At 33.3% G+C, this 11,303-nt stretch overlaps 1 protein-coding gene across 1 annotated transcript; it reads right to left on the reverse strand.

The window, feature by feature from the left end:
- Nucleotides 1-3,223: 3,223 nt before the first annotated feature.
- Nucleotides 3,224-10,795, reverse strand: LOC128196250 (uncharacterized). The gene is made up of 2 exons (XM_052876498.1): nt 5,330-10,795; nt 3,224-3,947 (listed from the first exon to the last, which is right to left on the reverse strand). Exon 1 carries the CDS (start codon nt 10,793-10,795, stop codon nt 8,234-8,236), a length of 2,562 nt encoding a protein of 853 aa, XP_052732458.1. The 3' UTR covers nt 3,224-3,947; nt 5,330-8,233.
- Between the last annotated feature and the right edge of the window lie 508 nt (nt 10,796-11,303).

Below are 11,303 nucleotides of genomic sequence, written 5' to 3' on the forward strand. Positions count from 1 at the left end.
GGTACACTTTTGATATATATTTTTGTATGGGGTATAGGTTGGTATAAGTGTATATTTATTCTTATAAATATGCCTAAATCATGGTTATAATATTTTCTTGAAGTCATTTTACTTTACATTAGCTAAAACCATTGAGGGGTATAAGTTTTACATAAAGTTGTGAGGTTTTGGTATTAAAATGGAAGGTGTTGGTGAGAGATGGATCTTTGAAATAAAGTGAAAATAAAAGGGATGTATATGCATGGAAAAAGGAAATTATATTATAGGAGTTATGTGAGAGAGTAAAAGTGTGAGAGAGAGTGAGAAAAATATTTTTTTTTCATTTAGTGTAGTATGTGAATTAGATGCAGAGAGGAAGTGAGATTGGTACGTTTTATCTTTTTGTAATAATATGGAAGACGAGAAATGGCGAAAGGAAGTGGGTTTGAAAAATGAAAGTGAAATGAAAGGAGTAGTGTGTATGGATATTATCTAGGTAGTGTAAGGAAAGAGAGAGAAAATGGTTAAATAATAAGGCTAGTGGGTCCCGCTTCAAGAGTTGAGGGAGATATATGAAGTGTGTTAGTGAAAGGATGTGTTACTGGAAGTGATGAGAAGATGTGTTTTGGGTATAAGAGAAAATTAGTTTTGAGTTTGTGTGGAAAAGCAAAGAAATAAAATAAACATAAATGGGTGTAAGTATGGATTGTATAAATATAAGAGGGAGATATATGAAGTTTGAAGTTGGAATTGTATTAGTGTAAAATGGAATATTTTTACTATTTATGTCTTGAAATTTTGTGCAATTACTGTTAATGAAAAACCTACGTGCTTGTTGTATAAGTCTTTGAATTACTGTGATAATGTTATATGCTGTTGTTTTGAATCTGTGAATAAGAAATTTGTTAAAAACTATTTGAGGAACACTTTGGCTAAGGAAAGACTTGGTACTTAAGTTGTCCATTGTGACGCACCTCTCTTTCCTGGAAGTCTACTCAATGAGTTTTTTTAACCAAAATCTTATCAGGCAGATTATGTACAGTTAAATTAGTATGTGATATAGTCAATTTGTATGACTTTTGGGATGGATGGACGTGATGCATATTGGTGTATGCATTCTGATTTGGTGTTTGATGCATATTGGTGTATGCATTCTGATATGTTGTTGATGCATATTGGTGTATGCATTCTGATTTGGTGTTTGATATATATTGATGCATGCAATGTGGTTTAGTGTGTAACTCATATTTGTTTATGTAATTTGATCTGGTTAAGTGAGCATAGTATGGTTTGGTATTGATGTATGGGTATATATATTGATGCATGCAATGTGGTTTAGTGTGTAACTCATATTTGTTTATGTAATTTGATCTGGTAAAGTGAGCATAGTATGGTTTGGCATCGAGGTATGGTTATTGTATTGATTGTTAGCTCACCCTTGCTTGTGTGTGCATGTGAATGCGATGATCATATAATGCGTGATGTTATACGGGAGCAGATGTTATTACAGATGCGATGGATGACGCTTTTGAACATGCATAAAGGTCGAAAGAGAGATGGGATAGAGGACTTGGGATTGTGATTTTAGTGTTTTAAAAATTTATTTCGATCCTGACTATGTGGACATTTTATTTTCGGAAGAATCGATTGTAATAAATAATATACTATTTTCTGTCTATGTTGAAGTTTAAAATTTCAAAATTTCTACATTTATTTTTTTACGGAAAAATTTAGTCGATGTAGCGCCAAAAACTCGGGGTGTTACAATTTACATTGATACTTTAATTTTTAACTACTATCTTTATAATAAAGGTTAAATATGTTTTTGATTTTTTGACTTTTAGTGAAAATTAAAATTAGTCTCTCTTTGAAACTTTGATCCAATTTAGTTCCTCAACTTTAAAAATGTGTTAATTTTGTCCTTTTAACCAAATTTTGTTAAGTTTATTTGATGTTTACAACGTATTTCATAATAGTATTTGATATGAATTGCATGAAAAGTATTTGTTTTACTTATATCATCTTAATTTTGTTTACATCAAATACTTTTAAAAATAAATAAATATATTCAAATATGAGACATAAAAAGTATTTGTTTTACTTATATCATCTTAATTTTGTCCTTTTAAAATTATATTATTTAAATCACAATTCTATAGTAATTTTTAACTACGATAATCATTCAAAATTTTGAAATGTAGAAATTAATAAATGTGAATGTACCAAGGTGCCCCTATCCTAACTAACCGCGCGTAGTCACTGAAGGAACGTTCTTGCTGCGAGTTTTCTTGTTTATTTTTTAGGTTTCTCTGTCAGTGCCTCCTCCACACCACTGCCCTCCTTTACTACATTGTGTTTTCTTATTTCATTTTTTCTATTTCTATTTTCCACTTTCTTTATAGAGCTCTTATAGGTAATGTAACTCACTGATCACTCTTTCTCTTTATTTAATATTCGCAGACCATTTACAGAGGCCAAAAAAAGAATACTAAAAACACTGACGAGTATTTCGCTATCAAGAAAGTGCATAAGTCGCAGGAACCTGAGATCTTAGAAGAGGTAGTCATTAAAACTGATTTAGTATGCTTCCCTGTTTTTCTTGTTTTCTCAATAATAAGCCTGTTACTGCTATAATGTTTTAGTTTGCAACAGATTAATTTTCATGAGATATAGGTCGCACTTGTTCTCTTATAATTTTTGTTGAGATACAAGGCCCATGTTTGTAAATTTTCCTGATTTAATGCAAGCAGAAATTCTTTGTAGGGGATCGCTTCTCATGATCATGGCCAGAAAACCATCTTTGTTTGCTTAGTTTCCTGATTTATTGGTATAGTTTTAGGATACTAAAATTATATTTCTTCTTCTTGATTGATTAGAATTACATTTGCTTTATATTAGAAGAAATGACTAAAACCTTTTAATTACAGACAACGGAACTCTTACAAACACCTACTCTCTGCTAAGCGCAAAATCGGGAAGGTGCAAGTAAATACAAATTTTCTCATAAACAAATTAATGTAAAAAAAGAGAGAGACTAGAATGAACCATATAACTTGAAAAAAAAGGTCAGAATTTTGATCTCTATAAATTGACCCTAATTGGAATGGGGAGGCAACACTGATATTTTTTGTTTTACGTTTTTCATTCTAAAATTGAAAAATAATAGGGTGATTATTTTTTAAAGATAAACTAACCCAAACACATATTAGTCATAAATAACAATACATTAGCTGAACGTTTAACATAACAGAAACACTAATAGTGGTATATCAAAGATAACCAAAATATATGTTACACATTTCAAATATAAACGTGTAACTATCGAGTAGCAAGTGGAAACATGATAGCTTTTCTATGAAAGAAACGTACCATCACACAACTTAGCTTGTTGTTTCATGGCTTGTAACCTAAGCTTCAACTCCATATTTCCGTATTTTTACAACTTAGCTTTTTGTTTCATGGCTTAGCTTAGGTTAATCTAGTTCTTGAACTGAATTTTGCTGAGCACGAGAGTGACAGGCCGTGAGTCTTTAGTGAATTCTGGTACTAATTTTGTATTTAGTTCTTGATTTTAATAAAGTTTCAAGTTCCTTTTGAATTCTTGCCCAAATTTAAGTTTCTGCTCTGAATGTTTGATCTGAATGTTTACTTATCTTTAATTTTCCTGTACCTAATTCTAGTCATTTACATTCTGAAATTGCAATTTTTATTCCTATTTTCATTATTGCTATTTGGTTGAATTTAGATTAGGAAGATGTTTCTTTGCTTGATTCTGGCTTGCATCTTTCGGTTTCAATTGTAAATTTTGATTTCATTTTTTTAATATATTTAATATATACAAGTTTGTATACCTTTTTAGGTACCACTGGCAAAACGTGGAGCACCCTGTTACATGAATCCATTCTTTCAGATCCTATTCCACCTCTTTCTGGTCATCAAGTCAACATCTTGTTGATTTAATCAATTCCCTGTTGGTAAAGAATCCAGCAGTAAAGAATCCAGCAGAAAGAATACAGTGGTTAAACTCGCTTTTAGTCGCATCAAAGCCAACAAACTCAGTTTCCCCACTAATGTAGTAAAGGAATAACCAAGGATCAATCCAAAGACTCAACTATGATTAAGCTTCAGAGTGTAACTTAACTATAAAAACAAGGTGGGGAAATAGAAAATGAAACAGTGAAATTAAGGAGAAAAGAATAAAGGAATCAAATCTGTATAAAAGAAAAAAATCAAGAAATAAAATGCAAAGAAATAAAAACAAAACTGTAACCTAATCTAAATTGTAAAATAACTGCATAACAAAACAGAACCTAAACTAAAATGAGAACTGAGTGCAATTAAAACTAACCTAATACAGCACAAGGAAACTAAAACTAAAACTGAACAAGAGACTAAGAGTGGACAGTTCAACATCTAATCTACTAAACCTAGTCTATTCATAGGAAGACAAAAATCAAAGTAAGAAATATTGGCTAATACAGAAATCAACTTGCAATGAAACCAAATCAGCAATACAGATCACTCTATCCTAATCTATATATCACCAGAAATCAATCAAGAACAGAACTTAAAATTTAAACAAATCAAAAACAGTACCTAAATTCTAACTAATCAAAAGCAATATCACAATAAAAAAAAAACAGAATTGAATTCATAGGTGTATTGCACATTGAACTGAATAAAAGAGTGCTTAGAGCTCTCAGGATAATATGAATTCCAATCCAGGATATTCTAAGTCATATTTCAGAACTTTAAATTGACTCTTTCCACTAATTTTTCCAATCAATGTTCATTAACCTATTCATCAATCTAAAATTCACAAACAAATTCAAGAAACACATAATTGAATCAATTTTTTATGCATTGGACTTTTCTCTGTCTCGAGAAGACATCTCGATGAAGAATGCTCACTACGGAGACATTTAATTCCAAACGGAACCATAAAATTGCAGAGTTATGGAATCCAAATCATTTTCTTAACACATAACAAGTACAGAAATCAAAAATAAAGAATAAGATCGAAACATAAACGAGAACAGAACAAAAACACAAAACTCAACTTTATTAACATGAACAGAAAATTTTACACACTACCGGAAGTCACCAAAACTCTCGCGGCCTCTCACCCTCGCGATCGTCTCAACAAAATCCAAAAGTCGAGAACTCTACTTCTACGAAAGCGGAAAGGAACCCTAACCTAAAGAGCTTAGAACTATGAACAGAGTGTATCTCAAAGTGTGTAAAAGTATCCTATTTACAAGGTGAAAGCCCTTTTTATAGGGTCAGAAAAACAAAAGAAAACGAAAGAGGGAAAAGGAAAGGGGAAAAAGAAAAATGGGAGATGGAGAACCTTGCTGTGACGCTTCGAGCTCTCCACGTGGCAGCTCCGGTCAGCTCTTCTTTCTCACTGGTCAGCTCCAGTCATCTTCTCCGGGCAGGTAATGTGCTCCTCTCTTCAACTCTCTTCACTCATGGGAGCCCTAGCTTAGCTCGAAGGTTCTTTTCTTTTACTCAAATGCACGAAGACTTCTTCATTTTGCCAAAATGATTTGCAAATTGAGACCCCCAATGACAGCCTCTGAAACGCAACGTTTCATTAAAGGAGAATTGGCCCAATTGTTGCTCCCTGCTGTTCAATAGATTCAGCCACAAAATAGCCCAAAGATGGATCAGGGCCCAGTGTTTCTGCTGGCTGTTCAAGCCCAAACCAGATCCTAAAATAATAAAAGAGTTAGAAAAAAAATATTATGAGATTAAAACCTAATTAAAACCAAACATTTTTATTAAAAGAATTTCAAAAACATACTAATTTCCTAATTATTATCAAAGATTAAAAATTACATCTAAAAACCTATTTTTAACTAAAATTTTACAATTCTAAAGTATTAAAAGAAAAACATAAAACTAGCTTAATTTTAAGAAATTAAAAACTAAAGAAATCTAAGAAATGATTTTTAACAGAGAAAAATATATGTAAATCTAGAGTGTTATCACACCCCACACTTAGACAACTGCCCTCCTGAGCAGGGACAAACTAAAAAGAAAAAGCAAAAGCAAAGACTTGTTCAAAAAAAAAACTAAAGACACACAACAAGAAACTTCTAAATCCTATTTCAGCTTATTCAAACCTGCAAAATCAAACCAATTCTAGCTATTTCATCAATCAGAACTGCAGCAAAAGAATTCTCAACTTAAGATTCAAACTTCAGCAATTTCAGCAAGCATTATAACAGCTTAATCCAATCTATCTCAGCAAAGCAAACATATGAACAAGTAGCAGTCAGTCTCAACCTCACAGGGTGTAGTGTATGCACTCAAATCACTCAAGTGTTTAGGGACAATCCTGTTTCACTCAATCATGTCATGCCAACTACCATTCACAACTTTGAAAAGACTCTAAATGACAGTGCTTGACTCAAGGCTTCTCTAAATCAATAGGTCTTTAACTTTCTTGTAATGTTCATGGAATGAAATGGAAAAACAGAAAAGAATGGGAACTGAAATGAGTAGAGAAATGTGATGAAAAAGGGATAACACTAGAACTCAGGACATACTCTTTTTCTCTAACTTTGGCCAGATGATTTTTTTTCTTTCTTTTTCTCTGGTTCTCTTTCTATTTCATTCATTTCAGGTCTCTTTTTCAATTTCTTTTTCTGATTTTTCTCATTTCCATACCTGTTTCTTTCTTTTTCAACCAAACCAGATTTTTTTTCAACACATTTTTTTTTCTTTTCTTTTTCACTTCTGGCCCCACTCTTTTTCATGCACTCACCAAGTTCTAGACTTCTCCCTACATCTCACAAGTCTCTAAGGAATGATTGGTTGGGGGAAATGGCTTGAAATGGATGGAAAGCAAAGAAAAAAAGCTAAGGCTCAATATAAGGTGCAATGGTAAGGAATGAAATGGATAAGCTAAACTGGAAAAATGAAGGATGCCTAGATCATATTCAAAGTTACCAAGAGCAAGCACATCACAAAGAATCAATGCAAAATCAGAATGACAATTAAACATGCATGTTATCACACAAGAAAGACAAAAACTGGCCCAAAATCTCTCAAGGGTTTAAAATTTGTTAAAACTGACTTGCTACTCATCCTATGTAAAAATTACTGAATTGAAATGAACTAAAGACTGTAAAAATTAATGCTAGAACTACTTCTGCCCAAATCCAAAGCTAAGTCTACTCTTGACAATTCTAATCTAAGGAAATAAAGCTAAAATTTGAATGACATCACCAAAGAATGAAGATAAGCATAAAACAGAATCTAAAAGAATAGAAACAAAGGTTAGAGAAATAAAAGGAACCTGGAATCAGTCCTAAACTACCTAATATATTGACAGAAGATAAACCTAAACTATTCCTTTAAGCTACCTGACATATGCAATATAACCAGAATAGAGAATTGACAAAAAGAAAGCTAAACAGATTCAGAAAAATTTTAAAAACAGTAGCGGAAAGAAAATAGAACCAAATTATGAAAAGAATCCTAATTAAAACTTGAAGCAAAGCATGAAAATAAAATGAACAATAGAAACTAATGAAGAACTAAAACAGAGCAAGAAACTAGCATAAGGAAGACAAAAATAATAGAAATAAGCAAAGAAAAGGGACCTAAAAGAAGTTCTAAAACAGATTAAAAAAAACAGTAAAAGAACCTAAGCTAAAACAACATAAACCAGAAAATGAATGAACTGTAAAAACCTAAGAACTATTATCAACAAAGCTAAAAACTAAACTAAAATAGATCAGTAACAAAAATAGGTATTTACAGACTAAAACAAGAATGGGAAACTACTCTAGGTATTTAAAACTAAACCAATGCATACCTAAACTAAAGGAAAAACAGTTCAGAAAAAAAATTACCCCTATTTTATTACTAAAACTAATACTAAACAGGGTTATTTACGTCAGAACAACAAAAAAAAAAAATTTTAACCTATACCTTCCCACCCCCACACTTAAGAGGCACATTGCCCTCAATGTGTGAATGGGTAAGGTTCTAAAACAGCAGAGAAAAAAAAAACGCATATATACACAAAACAGATCTAAAAATGGATATACACAAGACAGAACTAATAAAGAGCATAAAAACTAATCAAGAAAACACAGAACAAAATAGAACTAAGACTGAACATAAAAGAGTATAAAATGTATATGAACAGAAGAGAAAATGCAATAGAACACAACATGTACAGGAACAAAAATGGGAAAAGAAAACTAAAACTACAAGGCTACAAAGAAAAAGAACTTATTCAGATTGGCCACAAGTCAAAGTTAATTTTTTCTATTTTTATGAAAAACAACATATTTTCTACTCTACTATTTATTATGCTACTTAAAGCTATGTAAACTACTATAAAAGACCTATAACTACTATTTAAAGGAAGGGAAAAGAAAGAGCTTATTGGATTTTCTCCATTGTCAGCCAAGATGTGCATTAGCTCCTTCCCAGCTCTCAGCTTTAGCAACATCAGTTCTCCATGCAATGCTTTCAGCTGTAGCAACCAGATCTCCTCATTCCTTTGCTGTTGATTATGCAAATTCCAGGCTCTTTGAGCATCATTTATACCTTCTCTTGCATCCATCTCCACTTCCTTTGTGTCTGCAGCTTTCTTTAGATGAGTGGCAATATTAGTCATGTTAGCTGCAACAGCAAAATCAAAGTCAATGTTCATCAGTGAATCATCAAACATTTCAGCTTTGTTAAAAGTGAAATTAAGATCATTTTCATGAAGAACCAATGCATCAAAGGTGGGACAAATATTATCAGTGCAAACAGTAGGGGTATGGATACGTTCAATCTCAAATGGTGCTCTGAGAACCTTAGAATCAATAACTACTGCAGGGTTAACAACAGGCTCTAAAGGATCTATGCACAAGCAATCAAATGAGCTAAACTGCAAAGGAAACTCAGATAAGACAACTAGAATTTCAAGGTTAAACAACACCTGTGTTGGCTCTTCCCTAGTAATAACAACAAAATCCATAGTGAACTCAACACAGTCCATAAAGCTATCCTCAAAATTGTTGTCCAGACCAATGCACACATCATAAAAATCATCAAAAATATCAATATGTTCTACAACACAAATTTCATCCAGCTTTTCAGAACAATCAGGTATAACAACAAGAATATCTGGCAAGGGTTTCTCATGCATAAGATTATCAAAGCTAGTTTGTACCTCACCCAAACAGATAGGAAGCTCAAATTTAAAATCAACCTGTACTGGCTCCTCAAAAATGACCTCACTAGCATCTATCAAATCAGCAGCTAAATGAACACCTATTGTGAAGCTATCATCAACTGGAATAATGTCAAAACCAGTGCATAACTCTGAAACAGCATAAGGCATGTCAATATTTTCAATGGAACAGGCTGAATCTAAAATATGACTGTGTGCAAGCATAACAGGAACATAATCTGGAGCAGGTTCTATGGGTTCAACTTTAAACAGATCCAAAGCATTAAATTCATATTGAACCTTAGAGAATTCTATGGGAATGCTAAGTTCAGAATAAACCTGTGTTCTCTGATCACTAGCTACATCATCAGGGTCATTTCCATCCAGCTTGAACATAATGATCTCTTCTTTGGCACCTGCAAAATAGTTAGAAGCAGAACATATGGCAGAACTGATTTCTTCACAAATTTCACAACCACCCCCAAGGCATGTACAACCAGTGAGTTTTTCATTACTCAGTTCTAAAGAGTTTAAGAACCCAGCAAACTCAAGTTCAAGTTCTAATCCTAAATCAGTACAGGCATTTTCAAAATCAGTCATATCAACTTTCATATCATCAAAAACTACATATCTATCATCATGAGCACCTGATTCATCATCAAGAAGTGCATTTAAATCTGTGCAATCATAAAAAACACTAGATACAGGTATATGAACTCTATCAATGGAAAATGCTAATTTTATGATATTAGAATGATCAAAGCAAGGACTAAAATCAACAACTTCTACAGGCACATCATGCATATGATCAAACACATTGAAATCATTTTCAGGCTCACACACATCAGCATCAAAATCCATTTCATAGTACTGAAGAACCAAAACATGGTCAGCAGCTTCCCTCATTTTTTTCAAATACTCTTTGGACTTTCTGAAATCAATTTGTACTTCAAGCTCAGCAGGTTCAACTTTCAAATCAGAGTTCAAATCAACAATACAATCAATTTCTGAATGAGGTTCAGTACTCTCATCACCAACATAAAGTTCACATACAGATTCAGAATCAACAGATGCATTCATACAATCACCACTCATCAGAGAATTGGAATTATCACTAACAGAATTTAAAACAGAATGTGAATCAGTGAGAGAAGGATTAGCATATACAGTTACAGAGGTGGTTGGACACTTAATCACTTGAAACTCTGGGGTAGCAGCTACCATCACTGATGCTTCATTGGTTGCTGCCTCTTTCTCCTCTTCAGCTCTCCCAGTCAACTTGTTGACTACAGCTACTAACTCTGCCACTTGATTGGTTAGTCCTTGAAGTTCATATGCTGGAATCCCCTGCTGCCACTGATCACAGAATTGTGGCTGCCATGGCTGTTCTGAATGAATTTCCTCCTGCTTTGGTTCAACACATTGGTCCCAATATAAATGAGGCATCTCTTGTTGCACATGCCAGGGTGACTGCTCTCCATAAGGTTGAAAATAGGATGGTGGTTGTTGTTGGAAAGCTTGATTGGCTGGCTGCATAGAATTCTCAGGAATAGGCTCATAAAACAGGTCAAATCTTGGTGGTTGAGCATTACAAGGTAAAGAGCAATTATCATATCCAGAGTAGTAATTCATGCTTACCAAAGCTCACTGGAAAAAACACCAATCAGACCTCTAAGACCTCTAGTACAGAATTCAACACAAGAAATCTATGAAAGAAAAGAGAAACTATACAAACTATATAGATGCAAGGACTACCTACACTCCTAAGCCTAAGCTATATGAACACAAACAGAAATGCAAGTAAGAAAATATACCTAAACAAGACTAACCTAACACTCTAAAACTCAATTCGCCGAGTCCCCGGCAACGGCGCCATCTTTGTGCACATCCCCTTGGAAAACAAAAATTCTCCTGTGACTGTGCCTGCTCAATCTGCATTTGATGATATGGCAAACACTAACTTGATTTTAATGAGAATCTCGAAGATGAAGCACCTGTTGCTCAACCTGCATTTGATTATATCAAGTTCCATGTCAGTGTTTGCCATGTCATCAAATGCAGGTTGAGCAACAGGTGCTTCGTCTTGGGGAATTTCATTCTCCCATCCTCAGAACCCAACGCCAGCCGAACCTTCAGATAA

Source organism: Vigna angularis, chromosome 4 (assembly GCF_016808095.1).
Source record: "Vigna angularis cultivar LongXiaoDou No.4 chromosome 4, ASM1680809v1, whole genome shotgun sequence".
NCBI classification, from domain to species: domain Eukaryota; kingdom Viridiplantae; phylum Streptophyta; class Magnoliopsida; order Fabales; family Fabaceae; genus Vigna; species Vigna angularis.